General features: G+C 36.5%; 1 protein-coding gene across 1 annotated transcript in view; it reads left to right on the forward strand.

Moving 5' to 3' along the window:
• The first annotated feature begins 143 nt into the window (after window positions 1-143).
• LOC146137386 (NACHT, LRR and PYD domains-containing protein 12-like) overlaps window positions 144-19,057 on the forward strand; it is a 27,869-nt gene continuing 8,955 nt past the window's right edge. The window contains exons 1-8 of the mRNA XM_083393900.1: window positions 144-442; window positions 1,627-1,810; window positions 3,301-5,015; window positions 6,774-6,926; window positions 10,052-10,213; window positions 12,280-12,441; window positions 15,705-15,866; window positions 17,937-18,098. Coding sequence (XP_083250026.1) covers window positions 416-442; window positions 1,627-1,810; window positions 3,301-5,015; window positions 6,774-6,926; window positions 10,052-10,213; window positions 12,280-12,441; window positions 15,705-15,866; window positions 17,937-18,098 — 2,727 coding nt within the window. The 5' untranslated portion in view covers window positions 144-415. The remainder of the gene's footprint in view (window positions 443-1,626; window positions 1,811-3,300; window positions 5,016-6,773; window positions 6,927-10,051; window positions 10,214-12,279; window positions 12,442-15,704; window positions 15,867-17,936; window positions 18,099-19,057) is intronic.

A 19,057-nucleotide genomic window follows, 5' to 3' on the forward strand; every position in this document is an offset into this window, starting at 1 on the left:
AGCATTTGTAAATCAACATCGCAATACGGCGACAAATATTTGTGGTTTGCACTAAAGCAGGCCTTTTACTTATCGGTGTTGCATTTAATCATTCACAATACAAGAATCTTAAAACGAGAGAAATAACAAATGCTGTACAACAACTACACCCTTAAACCGTTTCAAAGAAATCCAGGTGTATAGTGAGTGTCGGCTGATACCTGTGTTCTTGGCTCTGTATGATAATGTCGACATTGTTTTGTGCGCACAATTGTTCGACTTTCTTGTGCTTTATACATTGCTTTCTCAAACTCAGTTATAGTTATATTTTCACAGAAGTTAAAATTCCAATAACTGATTTTGTTGCATTTTTTTAGACAACTTTGTATTTGTTAAAACTTCTGAATCGTTTAACCGGTCGAACACTAGTTCAAGAATGTCCGGCCCTGGCAACTCCAACCAAGTAAGTTTTTTGAAAAAAAATTAATTTATCTATAGAGTGTTCTAGGCAACAGGGGACGTGGCGTTATTTTGCACAATGCGCGCAAAAATGTGTTTTTCCAGAATGTGCGCACATTTTGAAGGCGTTAATGTGCGCACATTTTCGCGTGCACATTTTAGCGCACATTGTGCAAAAACTCTTCGCATCCTCGTCTCGTTCTACGGATTTCCGATAAATTAATGGATCCAAATCAATATCCGATAGCTACTAATTTGAAATAGGTATTTGAGCCATGAATTGTGATTCAAAGCCGTGATTTCTATAAGAAAAAACAATTTTTGAAACAAGATTTGTTTTTCCAGTAAATAGTAGGTTGACAACTAAATGTTATTAAATCTTAGCTCTAAAGCGCATTTTGGCAAAAATAACCGGAAAAATACGTTCAAATTTAATATGTTTTCTTGCTAGAGAAATGTAACATAATTTGTTAGGATTGGACTGCAGTAGTATTTTACAAGCATCGGGTGTGACAATAAAATGTCAAGTTTGGACATGCTACCGATTTAACCCTTTACGTAAAGCTGCAAAATTTTAAAGAAGATTTAGGTTTATTAAATATCTCCTTTCGGAGAGCTTTGAAACGATAAATTAGGACAAATCCGTAACACAAGAATACATTGAAAATGCTGTATACGCTATAGCAGATGAGTTTTACAAATTTGCTTCATAACATGCTATTTGAATATAGTAAAAAAAAGTTTTTCTGGTACTTTTTTTATTTTGTCCGACGTTTTGGCTACCTATCCTGTGTGAGATAAAAATCCCAATGTTTAAAATAAAAAGAGATGAAGGCGATTACGAACAACTCAGTTGGTATCTTTTTTAGGTATCCGAAACGTCGGATAAAACAATTAAGTAATGGAAGAACTTCTCTTCAGTATGTAGGCCCTACCTTACCTGGTAGCAAAAGCATATTCATTTTATTCAAATTTGCGTACTATAATACACAGTATAGATTTGAATATAATTAATGTTTTTAAATTGCCTTGGAAAGGCAAAACACTTTCTAAATAAAGTAAAAAAAATTGATTATGCTTGTTTTTTTAAGTAAAATAGATGTAAAAAAAATAAACAGAAACTATATTTATATTTTAAGATGTAGTATAGAAACTTAATAAATATTTATCATCAACGTATTTATGCAGGGTCAAAATGCACCTCAGCTTCCACCAGCAAACACCCAGCCAATCAATGTCCTGCCTGTAAACATTGGTGATGTTTACGGTCATCAAGGTCCCATACAAAACCTCCAAGGCGACGTTCATATATATGGCCAGCTACAGGGACCTGGAGTGGCTGCCGACTCAACAGCGACCTCATCTGACAACGGTTGGTGATAACTTCGATTTAAAACTAATGACCAAGTGTGGGTTGCACTACAGTAGAGATATCTTTGCGTGCAATGAACCAGAATAGATCTATGTAGATCAGTGTGCGCAATACGTTTATGACTTATCATGAATAGAAATTGATAAAACACAAGTATCGAATTAAATTCATTTTAGGTGTTTGCTTTTTTAATAGTCCTATACAAAGCGCTAGCATAAGTTAAGATAAAAATTTTGAAGCAAAATGATTTGAAAGTGCGTCTAAAATAAATAAAGTTATTCTTCCTTGTCTATTTTACATAAGGTTGACAAAAATTAAAGTTTAAATAGGACCGTTGAACTATTCGATGTTGTGTGATTTGATATTTAAAAAGCTGTCAAAGTTAATCAAAACACATTACAGAAAAAAACAAATATTTTGTACATAGGCTACATAATCTCGACGCATTCCTTAAAAGAGAGCATTTCCATATAACGAAAATTAAAACTTGGAAAGTTAGTTTTGACGTCGGTAAACAACGTTTTTTATACGTCACGTATGACATTTTAATTCGATTGTACTTCAGCTCAGTCGAAAAAACTGTGTATGACACGCAAATTCGTCTAAAATCAGTTACCTTCAACGTAAGTAGGCTAAATGATGTTGTTTCTACCGTTTAACGTTTTAATAGATGAAGGACTCCTTGATTGTCGCGGTAATAACGGTGAATAAACTGCAATAGAATTTGAATATTATCAAGCACAGCACACTTAAAAGCGGTATTTGTGCTGATAGCATTTTTTTTTTAAAATAGGTAAAGTTTGAACTAGAAATAAAATTGGATCAAACCGAAAATAGCATAGCGTAAAAAATTGCAGTTGTACAAAAATACTTAATTGAAACAGATTCGCGCTTAGCGCATTTAGAAGGTAAAATAGATAAAAAAATAATGTTTGCGGGAATAAGGCCTGGTATCGGCGCCTCTTGCGTTTTTGCAACTTATTTAAAACTCTGGTAGGTTTTTAGTAAGTTCGTTCGCATTAGCGTTTTGTTTGTTAAGTTTTTGAGAAACATGAAACAATATTTAACGATTATACAAATATAAAACATTTTACGTTTTGTCCGAATAAAAGCCGGTTTATGATAACTTCAATAACCACTGAAGTCCAGCAATAAAGCAATACGTTTATGAGTATTATTTTGCAAACCCAGCCTACGCTTAAACACGCTCGTATTTCTATTTAATCGTTCGCTCGCGATTTGCGTTAAAGTAAAACCGACGATAGGCGTTAATCATTTAATAACGTTTTGGTGGCTGTAATAAGCTAAGCGTGCAGAGCAAACTTTTACGCTATATGCTCTACCAAAAGAGTTACACCTCCATATGTGTTAGTTAACTCACATCATAAAACAAAATGGTGAACCAATTGGGTGCATTAACATCGCGGAAAACATTTGAATTTCATTCGTTTTATTCCTTCAGCTTTAAACAAAAGTTCTTACGTTTTCAGCAACATCATGGCAAGAAAAGTCTCAGGAAGCAGCTGATAAGGTCATCGGAACTCTACCAAGCAACCCAGTTCCTCTTGACATCGTTCGGGATTGGCAAGCACCTTTGGAGGAGTTTGGTTTAAAAGGATTGAAGCAACTCAGAGAAAAACAGGTCAACTCAACCATGCTTCAACTCAACCAACTATTTACTGCTGCAAAAGAAGAAGCCATAAAGAAGGCCAAAAGTAAGAAATTTAGAAATAAAGCAGCGTATGACGATTACGTGGAGAGGCATGGCAATGTGGTCGGTATGACTGGAATAGCTGGAATTGGCAAAACTACTGCTATTATACAGACACTAGCGGAGCTTGTAGATGAATTACCTGCAGATGAAAAAGGATATTGGCTTTTTAAATACCTAAAGACATTAGATCTTGATAAAGAAATGGGTGTTCTAGAATTGCTGTCATCCAACCCAAACTTGAAACACACAAAGGAAATAGATGATCAAATACTGGAAAGACTTTCCAAATCCAACAAGCTGATTATCTTCCTGGATGGTTTGGACGAACCTAGGTTCAAGGATCTTGATTTGGATGCTCCAGTGATCGGATTGTACGATCGCGCAACGCCGATGGTCATTTTGCAAAACCTACTTCGTGGCGACATTCTTCCAAACGCTCACAAGCTGCTTACTTCACGACCGGGGGCTTTTCTTAAGCTACACCCAAGTTCAAAGCCCCACTTTGTAGTCAAGGTAATCGGCTTCAACGAAACCTCTCAAGATTTGTATTTCCGACAGATTTGCCCAAAGCAAGAAGATTATGAGAAGGTCACCAAGTCACTTGGTCAAAACCCACATGCAAAGGCTTTGTGCTTTCTTCCTATATTTGCCAAAACCGTCGCACCTTACATCATAAAGCATGGGACTAAAGATGGCACTTTTACTCTCACAGATGTGTTTGCGGCTTTTGTGTCCGATTGCATTCACTCCATTAAGTTTAAGGAACACCCAAGAATTTTGCGCAAACTTTCAGACCTGGCTTTACACGGAATGCTCAATGACAAGATCACATTCGATGAAGAAGACTTTGATGAAGTCGGACTTGATGCTGAAGGAATGGAGGACTTTCTCAACATGCAAGTTTTCTCCAGCGACCTCAACCTTCGTATACTGGAAGGGGATAAAGTATTCTTCTTTATTCATTTGCTGTGGCAAGAATTTTTTGTATCACTCAAACTGTTGTTCGATACAGACCTGTCCACATTTTCTGGGCTGCTACAAAGCATGGAAAGTAATACGTGGGAAATGGTTCTTCGGTTTCTTTTCGGGTTGCTAAACACGGGACTTCACCGTAAGCTAAAGCCTATTTTTAAAATCTCTTCCACCGATGTTACTAGCAAGAGAGGTTTGCTAAAAAGTCTGATTGATTCGCTTGGATCTCAACTTTTATCACACAATGACGCGAGCTTTGACTCCAATTTGTTTAAGCTTTGCAGTTTGGCGCAGGAATCAAACGATAAAGAAATCACCGCGAAAGTGGCCGATTCCCTCCCTGGAGAGCTTCATATAAAGCATGAAACGATCCTTCCCAGTGAAGTGTCAAGTCTCTGTCACGTGCTTCGAGCAACACAAAGAGAGCTGGTCATCAGCATCGGGGCTAACTACCCAGTCACATTTACCGGCAACGGTTTAGAAATGTTGATGGAGACAATGGCGAGAACCAAACACAAGGTTTGTCAAGTTTTACGGTTTCTAGTCGTTTTAATTTTTATTCACTATTTCATATAAAATGCAACAAAGCAGCGAAAAACGCTAAACAAACCCTGCACCGTTTTGACGCCACATAATATTTAACTCTCTAAAGCAGGAGTCTGGAATCTTTTTCTAGTCGCGGGCTTAACACAAACTTAAAAACGGCTCGGCGAGCCGTAAAAAATATAACGTGAAATTTTCCTAAAATATTGAGTTTTAAGCGTTTCGTTATAATAACTGCTAATCAGGAGCGACCTTTTTTTATTTGGTTGTAAATCACCTACAATCTATCATTTAAAAAAAGGGCGGTAAAGCGTTTGCGCCAAGCGGAAAAAAAACATTTGTGGATTAAAATCGATTAAACATTTTGCAAATATTTGATGTTCCCCGGGGGTAGCGAAAGGACGTGACGATCGTCGAGTGTGCTGCCGCCGATAAACATAGTCTAATCATAAGCGACATTAATGGTTCTCTATTTGGTTATGTGATATGGTTGGGATAACTAATGTCTGTTGACTGTAATTATTGGTTGTTACCGACAATCAAATACCAGGGTGGAATAATTCTGGATTAAAATAGACAACAAATTTTAACAACGGCCTCTTGCCAAGTTGTAAAAGAGGTGGAGGGCCGGATGAATTACATTGGCGAGGTTACCGACCCCTGCTCTTAAAAGCTACTTTAAGCTTCTATCTCCACATGATGGCAGTAGAGTGGCCCCTTTTTGACATTAGTGGACAACTTGTTTTTTCACAACGGTTCGCTTTCCTGTTGTTTACCGAGAATTGATGGCACATACATTGCTGTATAGTCGGCAAAAAATATTCATGGTCTGATGTTACGATGTTTAATTAGCGTTATTATGTTGAAAACAGACCGCCATTGCTCGCCTCTGAGATTAAACCGGTGAAATTAGAACAAATAACCAACGCGGTTTGTACAACTTTGTTGCGTAATAAAATGCGCGACTTTAATTGAGTCTATTTAGCTAAAAACGGAAAAATGCATTTTTGTTTTTGTTTTGATTTTATAAACTAACATTTTTCTGGTATAGCACTCCTAATTGGCGCGACAAATTATGATTTAACAGTTTTTCATTTTGTTAATGCACATTAGTGTTTGGGATGTTATACTCCGCAACCCTCGACCCCTTCCTAGTCACTGTCTCCCTTAAAGCGTTAAGCGTTTCTACCCACTTTTTAACTTTTTAGCAAGTATCTATTTTTTTTAATTCAGTGTCCAGATTTAATATTTCGTTGATGATACTAACTGGAAACGTTTAAACGCGAGTTTCGTGTTTAATGAGGAGATAATTAATTTACAAATACAAAAGCAAAGTTTTAAATAAAACAAAGTTCAAGCAAGCGAATTTTAGGATTAATAACTACAGTTTGACTTTAAAACTGTTCGCATCTCACGCCTTAACAATGTGCGTACTCTATAGCTGATGTGCGTACTCTATAGCTGTGTTAATAGGAATTTTAGTAAAATTGTTTTAGGCGCATAAATATTATGGTATTTTAACTTTAGGAACGACTCAATTAATGACAGTTTACAATAAAACGTTATATTGACACCGCATTTTTTTCAGCGACTTTGCTTACACTTTTTAAACCACGTCATTGACTAAAGGTAGCCAACAATGGCGGGCGAGGCAAACTTATCGGCGCATAAGTTTGAGAACCTCATCTATCTGGGACAGCGCACAGTCCAACATATCTTGTTGTTATTTTGTAGATGGAGCGTGTACGTGTGAGGACAACTGGATCACGTGACTTCACTCTCTTATCCACCTGCGTCCATAAGATAAACCGCCTGCGGTTGGACAATACGAGCGATCTGTCCGGTTTCGAGGTTCTTACTGAAGCAATCGCACGCAGAGAAACACCTGTAAGTTAACTTACGTACAACAACTGACATGGTTATGTCATAATGGTCATTAATGTGATGGGGCGGGCGCGATTATCCAATCACACTATCGACAATCAAGCGGTTAGGGAAAGTCCCTGGGTGAAACGGGGACGCGTGAAACTGATATGGGGCATCCCCGTGGGTCAACCATTGCACAGGGGAAGTCCCACCAAGCATGGGTAGTGTTTGGGATGTTATACTCCGCAACCCCCGACTCCTTCGTAGTCACTATCCAGATTTTATTATTTCGTTGATGATACTAACTGGAAACGTTTAAACGCAAGTTTCGTGTTTAATGAGGGATAATTTTTTGTCCCAATAAAAAGCATTTTTTTATTAAAAAAACAAAAACACAATAGAAGCAAGCGAATTTCAGGTTCAATAAACCACAGTTCGAGTTTTGAAACTGTAATTAGGAATTTTAGCAAAATAATTTTGAGCGCATAAATATATGGAATTTTAACTTTTACAACGACTCAATTAAGTACAGTTTAAAATAAAACGTTATGAGAGCGATCTGTCCGGTTTCGAGGTTCTTATTGAAGCAATCGCACGCAAAGAAACCCCTGGAAGTCTTACGTGCAACAATTGACAATTTCATGGTTTTGTAATTGCCGCAATTATAATTCGCCTAATTGTTAAGTTTATTGACTTTCAACTTAATTTCATCAAAAAAATAATTTTGTTTCTCCGTCATTCGGCGAATATGATGATTGGTGTCCAGTAAGTTTACGAAACCATGAAAGATGCATACACGTTTACTTGTCAATTCAACTGAATAAAAACGACATTTTTAGAAAGACAATTTGTGACGTTTTATGCAGATTTCACATTCCGTTACATAATACTCGATATTCGAACACGCTTCAAAAATCTGGAAAATCAAATTTTGTAAAATGACTGAACTGAATTATGAATTTTTTTGGTATATTTACTAACTCCGATTATTACTGATGAATCACGTGTCGTGTACGTTTGATGTGTTTATGTTTTTAGCAATTGGTCGCGCAAATATTTATTTATGTTTTTATAGCAATTGGTCGCGCAAATATTTATCAAGTAGAAACTAAATTCAACTTTTACGACGTTTTCCGGTTTACAATAATTTTTACCTCTGTCTGTATTTAGCTGTCTTTTATCAGTAAGTTTAAAACCTCGTTAACCAAGCCAATTATATTTTAATTAAACAAACCGAAGCCTTTAACTTCAATTTAAAAACATCATTACGCACATGATACACGCTTCCATACAACTCACCAATTACATACTTTTATAAAAAGTTGCATGGCTAGACGTTTGTGTTTCACTTAAAAAACGTCTTTGAAGCATAAAGTCGGCACTGGTTTTCACAAAATTACCCTCTCTGGTTTTGTTTCGTTAATAATTCAAACTGTTCTAACAGCCTTGTGCATATTGATAGATGTTTAAAACGGTCTGCAAACAAACACTCAAAAATGTCAGCCAAAGAGGGTTTGGAGACCTGGGACAAGCACATGGGACAATTAATTGAAAGCAATATGTAAACCACAAACGTCCAAAAACTGATTGTTTATTCGGATACACACTATTTTGCGCGTTTAGTGTTCACAATTAGGCTTATATGCACCAATATCTGGATATTTTGTGCAAATGTTTGTAACACGACAAATAAGAAAAATTCAGTTTCGACAGCGGCTTTCACACAGACAATGCTACATTCATTAAACATATTCGGTAGTGGCATGTTTTTCAGGCAAATGTTGACTTATTTCAATACTTCAGTATTACGACAATAATGCAAATTTCTAGCAAATTACTATTCTACCTAGGAAAATAATTTTGCGTCATAGACACAACAGTTTCTTGTTTATTCCATAATGCTTCAGATGTTCTACTTTAACAGAAACAATGGGGTAGACCAGTGGTTCCTAACCCGGCGCCAAGCAATTATTAGGGGGCGCGAGCGCTACTGTAATATTTCACTTATCGTTGTGATTTTAATGGTTTCGTTTCGTGTTCATTCCGTTTTTAAGATGTCCTTTTATTTACATTAAAATTACACGCGTGTAGTTAAGTAACTGAAGAGATAATTCATGGGTTTGAAAACTTTCTCGAATTTTGGACTAATTGCTACTTTTTATGACCGATTTGGATTATGTTTAGTTACTAACTCTCTATTATGCCAACTTTAATTAAAGCTGCATATTTTCTGCAAATTATCTACAGTTTTAGCTTTGTCAAAATTCCCTGTGATTAGCACTGCATGTTTTCTGCCTAATCGACATATTTATTTTCTGAAATACACATATTATCGAACGATAACGGCCCTATTCAAATACAGTTTGGCTGAGTTGCAGATAAACGTTATCACCCTATCCAACAATATTTGTTCATATTTTAATATAATAACACCTCAGCAACTGGGGGATGCAACTGCTTTGCGCGAATCTATAATGTTTTTTGTATTGTGTGTCGTCACATATTTCGAAACATGATTTACGCAATGGTTAATTTTTGCGCTGCAGGCGACATTGTTACGTGGTTTCTACGGAGCCTTGTTACTGCTGTGGAGTCAATGCCCTCTCAACATAATTGTCAAAATCAACTTGACAAAGTCAATTTTTCGCACTTCGCGCCACCAATAGTAAATACTTTAGTTTTTTGAAATTGCCTCACTGATATGTAATTCAAAAAGATTTTTCGTCGTGGGAAGCAAGAGGGAATGACCAAAAACGCCTTTATATTATTTAAGTTGCACAAACTTATATTTTGGAGTGTGTGATGAGACGCACGACGCCTTTGGGCTAAAACAATTTGATCAAAGTGGGCTAAACCTAGAAACATAATTAGATTCGCGCGGAACGCTAAAAAAAATTGCATTTAATTGAGCAAAATATAGAGTTTGTGGGGGGGAGGGCATAGCAACGTATTCTACCCAGCCAAAAAATAATTTTGCGTTAAAGACACAACAGTTTCTTGCTTATCCCATACTATTCCCGATGTTGAGGGGGCAAATGCTCCCTATTGCAGGCCCTCATGGTCCAGGATTAACAGACAGCACCTTGGATGTTATTGACGCTTATAGCGGGGATATACGTAACAATTAAAACTTCTTGTCATTGTAGATGGAATTGTTGGGACTGTATGACAGCAAGCTGGATTCACGTGGTGTGAGTTACCTGGCAACAAGTGTACACAACATCAACAAGCTGGAATTATGGGCTTGCGAAATCGCTGGTTCCGATCTGCAACCTCTAACTGACGCCATATCACGAATGGATCGACCTGTAAGTGTGTGTTGTTGGAATTAAGGGTGTGTTGTATATTGAAATTGCATGGACCTGGATAAAACAGGCAACAGTATTGCGTGTAAAATTTACTATCTGAACCACTTCCTGGTGTAAAAAAATTTTGGTAAACGGAATTTTATGTCGCCATAAGTATAATTACTGCCAGGGCGAATGCGGGATTTTTGTTTGAGGGGGCACTAAAAAAGGTATGATATCACAATGTTACGTCTAAACGTGACGTCACAAGTAACGGACATAGCGCTACGTCAAAACGTGACTATTTTTTATATTATAAAGACGTAAAAGCACTCGCGTGCAGCGTGACAAAATGTCTTTGTAAAGTTTAACTTTCCCAAACTTTAATTTTCGAGGGTGTGATAAGACGCACGGCGCCCATGGATAACCGGTTTTCAAGTGGGCTAAGACATACTAGAAACGTAACTTAAATTCGCGGGTATTGCGAAATATTTTTGTATTCACTTAGTTACAAAAGGAATAATACAGCTACGTTCCCTCTCCAATGAATCCACCCCTGGTGAATGGCCTTTAAATGGTCCTGGCCTGGGTGCATTTATTCTGATAGAACTTCTTCTCAATTGGCAATTATAAACTGAACACCCTTTTTATTTGTGCTTACCTATATGAGAATATTTTACCAACCAACACTTGAATTACGATTATTACTTTGTAACAACATTTTCCTGTTGAAGTAATTGCAACCCGAAAAGCGCCTACGTTCCCTCATACTTCTATATCTCCGCAATTTTGGAGCGACATTTAGTGGTTATTTGCTACATGGCTGATCTTGCATAGCTCAGTTGCTTGAGTGACGTTCCCGGCATGGCCGAGGTCATTAGTTCGAATCTCACCGCAGATAATTTTTACTTGCCTTGCTTGCACGAAAATCCTTACAAGACCAACCGAATATGTTTAGTCCTTCTCAATAAATACCATTAAGCGGTTGTTGTTTTTATTAACCGGTACTAGGTCGTAAATATATTAATTTTCGTGCATTCAGTGCAGCATTATACTTAGACTACAATTCATTTTTTAGACTACAATTCAAATTGTTTGCCCAAAATTGATGCAATAACATTTTAAAGTTAGACCGCAATATTATTGTTATTAGATTTACAATTTCTATTTAATGCCACTTCAATTCGTATAGCTTTAATCTGTCGTCAATGAATGGATAAGAAATACAAATAAAGTTAAGCGAGAGGGTTTACGTTAAAATACAAACGCCGGGTTCTTTCTGCATTTTATTTGTGTGATTTTGCAAAACCTAGGTAGAAATAATTAACCTGTTGTGCATTTTTTTGAAAACTCGTACACGGATGTAATGACCTGGGGCCTGGTTTATTTTAGTGGATTTAACGAAAAATAACAATTCATTTAATAATTTTAAGTTGCTAGAGTTCACTAAAACGTCCCATAAAATTATTTTGTCCATCATTGCCCCAATAGGTAATATATAACCCAGAGTTGATACCTGACCTATTGATCGGAGGAAAGCGAGTTTTGCGATTTTACGTATTTGTTGCTTGACCTATTGTACAACCTTAGTATGCGGCCTGCCAAATTGTTTTTTTTTGCTTGTTGTGGCCCTTGCACCATTTTGATTTGTACAGGCCTGGTTTAAACTCATCTTCCTTGTACAATTACACTGCGCCCATCAAGTTTCGAGTTTTTTGAATTTGGCATTTTAAACGAATTGCTCTGTAAAAAACAACACAAAGGCTAGATAGTTAGTTATGCGAAAGTTAAGCAGAGGATTTAACAGTATAGGTTGTTTAAAGCGAAATATTGATATAGCTCTAATATTTTAAATTAGTTTACTGCTTCAACCTTAATTTCGTTAAGTTAAGCTCTCTGAATTTAATTTATCTTCTACAGTTAATATTTAAAAAAATTACTCTTGATCAAGTGCATTATAGGCGATGGTCAATCCTAGCACACCCAAATATAATTAAATTAATGCGGTTTGAGTCACCGGTTGTATATTCGTAGATGTTGTGTGGGTTTATAGAGTAGGCAAATCTTCCAATTTATTATTGTCACAGTTGGCGAAACTGAATCTAAGTTACAACAAGCTGGATTCACGTGGTTTGAGTTGCCTGGCAACAAGTGTACACAACATCAACCAGTTGGAATTGTGGAATTGCGAAATCGCTGGTTCTGATCTGCAACCTCTAACTGACGCCATTTCACGAATGGATCGACCTGTAAGTGTGTGTTGTTGGTATGAAGGGTGTGTTAAATATTGATATAACATTGAAGTGGACAAACAACACAACAGCATTACGTATAAGATTTGCTAACTCAACCACTGTCTGGTTTGCAACAAATTTTTCCGTAAATGGAATTTGATGATATTTTTTGAAGTAATTACTGGCAGGGAGAATGCAGGATTTTTGTTTTAGGGCGCATAAAAAAATGCAGGTATGATGTCTCAAGTTACGTCAAATTGTGACGTCACAAGTAACGGACATAGCTATACGTCAAAACGTGACTATTTTTTGTATTATAAAAACGGAAAAGCACTCGCGTGCAGCGTGAAAAAATGTCTTTGTAAAGTTTAACTTGCCCAAACTTTAATTTTCGAGTGTGTGATAAGACGCACGGCGCCCATAGATAAACCGGTTTTCAAGTGGGCTAAGACATACTAGAAACATAACTTAAATTCGCGGGTATTGCGAAATATTTTTGTATTCACTTAGTTACTAAAGGGATAATACAGCTACGTTCCCTCTCCAATGAATCCATCCCTGGTGAATGGCCTTCAAATGGCCCTGGCCTGGGTACATTTGTTCTGATAGCACTTCTTCTCAATTGACAATTATAAACTGAACACCCTTTTTATTTGTGCTTACTTATATGAGAATATTTTACCAACCAACACTTGAATTACGATTATTACTTTGTAACAACATTTTTCTGTTGAAGTAATTGCAACCCGAAAAGCGCCTACGTTCCCTCATACTTCTATATCTCCGCAATTTTGGAGCAACATTTAGGGGTTGTTTGCTGCATGGCTGATCTTGCATAGCTCAGTTGCTTGATTGACGTTCCCGGTATGGCCGTGGTCATTAGTTCGAATCTCACCGCAGGCAATTTTTACTTACCTTGCTTGCACGAAAATCCTTACAAGACCAACCGAATATGTTTAGACATTCTCAATAAATACCATTAAGCGGTTGTTGTTTTTATTAATCGTTACTAGGTCGTGGAGATATTAATTTTCGTGCATTCAGTGCAGCATGATACTTAGAATACAATTCATTTTTTAGACTACAATTCAAATTGTTTGCCCAAAATTGATGCAATAAAATTTTAAAGTTAGGCCGCAGTATTTTTGTTATTAGATTTGCAATTTCTATTTAATGCCACTTCAATTCGTATAGCTTTAATCTATCGTCAATGAAAGGATAAGAAATACGAATTAATTTAAACGGAAGAGTTTACGTTAAAATATAAACGCCGGGTTCGTTCTGCATTTTATTTGTGTGATTTTGTAAAACTTATGCAGAAATAATTAAACTGATGTGTATTTTCTGAAAACTCGTACACGGAAGTAATCACCAGGGGCCTGGTTTATTTTAGTGAATTTAACGACAAATAACAATTCATTTAATAATTTTAAGTTGCTAGAGTCCACCGAAACGTCCCATAACATTACTATTTTGTCCATCCCCAATAGGTAATAATAGCCCAGAGTTGTTACCTGACCTATTATACAACCTTAGTATGCGGACTGCCAAATTGTTTGTTTTTTGCTTGTTGGGGCCCTTGCACCATTTTAATTTGTGCAGGCCTGGTTTAAACTCAAATTCCTTGTAGAATCACGCTGTGCACAATAAGTTTTGAGTTTTTTGGATTTGGCATTTTAAACGTGTTGTTTTGTATAAAAAAATAGCTAAGTATGCGAGAGTTAAGCGAATATTTGAAACTACCAGTTGGTTAAGGCAAAATATTGACTTAGCTCTAAAATTTTGTAATTAGTTTACTGCTTCAATAACCTTGATATTGGTTAAGTTGAGCTGTCTGAAATTTATTTTTTTCTCTACAGTTATTAATTACAACAAAATACTCTTGACAATGTGCATTATGGGCTATGGGGCAACAGCGTTGCGTATAAAATTTGGTAACTGAACCACTGTCTGGTGTACAAAAGATTTTTCCGTAAACACAATTTTTATGTCACCAAAAGTAAGCAATTACTGGCAGGGGCAAATGCGGGATTTTTGTTTAAGGGGGCATTAAAAAATGCAAGTATGATGTCACAAAGTTACGTCAAATCGTGACGTCACAAAACACAGCGTTACGCCAAAACGTGACTAATTTTTTTAAGAGGGAAAAGCACTAACGTGAAAAATACTTTTGTACAGTTTATGTTCCCAAACTTTAATTTTCGAGGGTGGTTATTATTTCAAACTGTAGGCCTAGGTCGTGGAGATATTCAGTGCATCCTACTTAGACAGCAATTCAAATTGTTTGCCCGAAATTGATACAATAACATTTTAAAGTTAGACCGCAATGTTATTGTTATTAGATTTGCAATTTTCATTTAATGCCAGTTTAATTCGTATAGCTTCAGTCTATCGCCAAGTGAATGTATAAGAAATACGAATACATTTAAGCGAGAGGGTTTACGTTAAAATACAAACGCCGTGTTTTTTCTGCATTTTAATTGTGTGATTTTGCAAAACCTAGGTAGAAATAATTAACCTGTTGTGCATTTTTTGAAAACTCGTACACGGATGTAATGACCTGGGGCCTGGCTTATTTTAGTGATTTAACGAAAAATAACAATTCATTTAATAATTTTAAGGTGCTAGAGTTCACTAAAACGTCCCATAAAATTATTTTGTCCAACATTGCCCCAATAGGTAATATATATCCCAGAGTTGTCACCTGACCTATTGATCGGAGGAAAGCGAGTCTTTGTGATTTTACGTATTTGTTGCTTGACCTATTACACAACCTAAGTATGCGGCCTGCGAAATTGTTTGTTTTTGCTTGTTGTGGCCCTTGCACCATTTTAATTTGTACAGGCCTGGTTTAAACTCATCTTCCTTGTACAATTACGCTGTGCCCATCAAGTTTCGAGTTTTTTTAATTTGGCATTTTAAACGAATTGCTCTGTAAAAAACAACACAAAGGCTAGATAATTAGTTATGCGAAAGTTAAGCAGAGCATTTAACACTATAGGTTGTTTAAAGTGAAATATTAATATAGCTGTAATATTTTGAAATGAGTTTACTGCTTCAACCTTAAATTCCCTTAAGTTAAGCTCTCTGAATTTAATTTTTCTTCTACAGTTAATATTTTTTTAAATTACTCTTGATCAAGTGCATTATAGGCGATGGTCAATCCTAGCACACCCAAATATAACTAAATTAATGCGGTTCGAGTCACCGGTTCTATATTCGTAGATGTTCTGTGAGTTTATAGAGTAGGCAAATCTACCAATTTATTATTGTCACAGTTGGAGAAACTGAATCTAAGTTACAACAAGATGGATTCACGTGGTTTGAGTTGCCTGGCAACAACTGTACACAACATCAACCAGCTGCAATTACGGGTATCCGAAATCGCTGGTTCCGATCTGCAACCTCTAACTGACGCCATATCACGAATGGATCGACCTGTAAGTGTGTTTTGATGGAATGAAGGGTGTGTTAAATATTGGAATTGCATTGAGGTCGATAAAACAGGCAACAGCACTGCGTATAAAATTTACTAACTGAACCACTGTCTAGTGTACAAAATATTTTTGGCAAACGGAATTTTATGTCACCAAAAGTAAGCAATTACTGGCAGGGCGAATGCGGGATTTTTGTTTGAGGGGCATTAAAAAATGCAGGTATGATGTCACAATGTTACGTCAAATCGTGACGTCTCAAAACATAGCGTTACGCCAAAACGTGACTAATTTTTTTAAGAGGGAAAAGCACTAACGTGAAAAATACTTTTGTATAGTTAATGTTCCCAGACTTTAATTTTCGAGGGTGTGATAAGACGCACGGCGCCCATGGATAAATCGGTTTTCAAGTGGGCTAAGACATACTAGAAACATAACTTAGATACGCGGGTATTGCGAAATGTATTTGCATTCACTTCGTTACAATAGGCAAAATACAGTTTGGGGGAGCCATGGCCACGTGCCCTCTCCCATGAATCCACCCCTGATTACTGGCCTCTAAAATGAACCTTGCATGGGGTATTTATTGTGATAGTACTTCTTTTCAATGGACCTTTATTAACTAGACATCGATTTTTGATTGGGTTTACTTATACATTCAATTTACCAACCAAAGCCTTTTATGATTATTAGCTCGATAAACATGTTCCTGATAAAATGAATGCACCCCCAAAAAAAGATCCTACTTTTGCGCAAAGAATATTTCTGGAATTTGGTAGCGACATTTAGTGTTTTTTTTTTGCTACATCGTTGATCTTGCATAGCTCGGTTGTTTGAGTGACTGTCCCGGTATGGCCGAGGTCATTAGTTCGAATCTCACCACTGGTAATTTTTACTTGCCTTGCTTGCACGGACATCCTTGCAAGACCAACCGAATATGTTTAGACATTCTCAATAAATACCATTAAGCGGTTGTTGTTTTTATTAACCGGTACTAGGTCGTAAATATATTAATTTTCGTGCATTCAGTGCAGCATTATACTTAGACTATAATTAATTTTTTAGACTACAATTCAAATTGTTTGCCCAAAATTGATGCAATAACATTGAAAAGTTAGACCGTAATGTTATTTTTATTAGATTTGCAATTTTCATATAATGCCTGTTCAATTCGTACAGCATCAGTCTATCGCCAAGTGAATTGATAAGAAATACGAATACATTTAAGCGAGAGGGTTTACGTTAAAATACAAACGCCGGGTTCTTTCTGCATTTTATTTCTGTGATTTTGCAAAACCTAGGTAGAAATAATTAACCTGTTGTGCATTTTTTTTAAACTCGTACACGAAAGTAATGACCTGGGGCACGTTCTGTGTTAGTGATTTAACGAAAAATAACAATTCATTTAATAATTTTAAGTTGCTAGAGTTCACTAAAACGTCCCATAAAATTATTTTGTCCATCATGGCCCCAATAGGTAATATATATCCCAGAGTTGTTACCTGACCTATTGATCGGAGGAAAGCGAGTCTTTGTGATTTTACGTATTTGTTGCTTGACCTATTGTACAACATTAGTATGCGGCCTGCGAAGTTGTTTGTTTTGCTTGTTGTGGCCCTTGAACCATTTTAATTTGTACAGGCCTGGTTTAAACTCATCTTCCTTGTACAATTACACTGTCCCCATCAAGTTTCGAGTTTTTTGGATTTGGCATTTTAAACGAATTGCTCTGTAAAAAACAACATAAAGGCTAGATAGTTATTTATGCGAAAGTTAAGCAGAGCATTTAACAGTATAGGTTGTTTAAAGCGAAATATTGATATAGCTCTAATATTTTAAATTAGTTTACTGCTTCAACCTTAATTTCCCCCTTAAGTTATGCTCTCTGAATTTAATTTTTCTTCTACAGTTAATATTTTAAAAAATTACTCTTGATCAAATGCATTATAGGCGATGGTCAATCCTAGCACACCCAAATATAATTAAATTAATGCGGTTCGAGTCACCGGTTCTATATTCGTAGATGTTGTGTGGGTTTATAGAGTAGGCAAATCTTCCAATTTATTATTGTCACAGTTGGAGAAACTGGATCTAAGTGACAACAAGCTGGGGTCACGTGGTTTGAGCTGCCTGGCAACAAGTGTACACAACATCAACCAGCTGGAATTGGAGGTTTGCGAAATCGATGGTTTCGATCTTCAACCTCTAACTGACGCCATATCACGAATGGATCGACCTGTAAGTGTGTGTTGTTGGAATGAAGGTTGTGTTTAATATTGATAAAACATTGAGGTGGACAAACAACACAACAGCATTACGTATAAGATTTGCTAACTCACTGTCTGGTGTACAAAAAATGTTTCCGTAAATGGAATTTGATGATTTTTTTGAAGTAATTACTGGCAGGGGCGAATGCGGGATTTTTGTTTGACGGCGCATAAAAAATTGCAGTTATGATGTCACAGGTTACGTCAAAACGTGACGTCACAAGTAACGGACATAGCGCTACGTCAAAACGTGACTATTTTTTATATTATAAAGACGGAAAAGCACTCGGGTGCAGCGTGAAAAAATGTCTTTGTTAAGTTTAACTTTACCAAACTTTAATTTTCGAGGGTGTGATAAGACGCACGGCGCCCATGGATAACCGGTTTTCAAGTGAGCTAAGACATACTAGAAACATAACTTAAATTCGCGGGTATTGCGAAATATTTTTGTATTTACTTAGTTACAATAGGAATAATACAGCTACGTTCCCTCTCCCATGAATCCACCCCTGGTGAATGGCCTTTAAATGGTCCTGGCCTGGGTACATTTGTTCTGATAGCACTTCTTCTCAATTGACAATTGTAAACTGGACATCATTTTTGTTTGTGTTTACTTATGGGAATAATTTACCAACCAACACTTGAATTGCGATTATTCCTTTGTAACAACGTTTTCCTGTTGAAGTAATTGCACCCCGAAAAGCGCCTACGTTCCCTCATACTTTTATATTTCCTCAATTTTGGAGCGACATTTAGTGGTTGTTTGCTGCATGGCTGATCTTGCATAGCTCAGTTGCTTGAGTGACGTTCCCGGTATGACCGAGGTCATTAATTCGAATATCACCGCAGGTAATTTTTACTTGCCTGCTTGCACGAAAAACCTTACAAGACCAACCGAATAAGTTCAGACCTTGTCAATAAATGCCATTA

This window comes from Ascidiella aspersa, chromosome 7 (assembly GCF_963924565.1).
Source record: "Ascidiella aspersa chromosome 7, kaAscAspe10.2, whole genome shotgun sequence".
NCBI lineage: Eukaryota > Metazoa > Chordata > Ascidiacea > Phlebobranchia > Ascidiidae > Ascidiella > Ascidiella aspersa.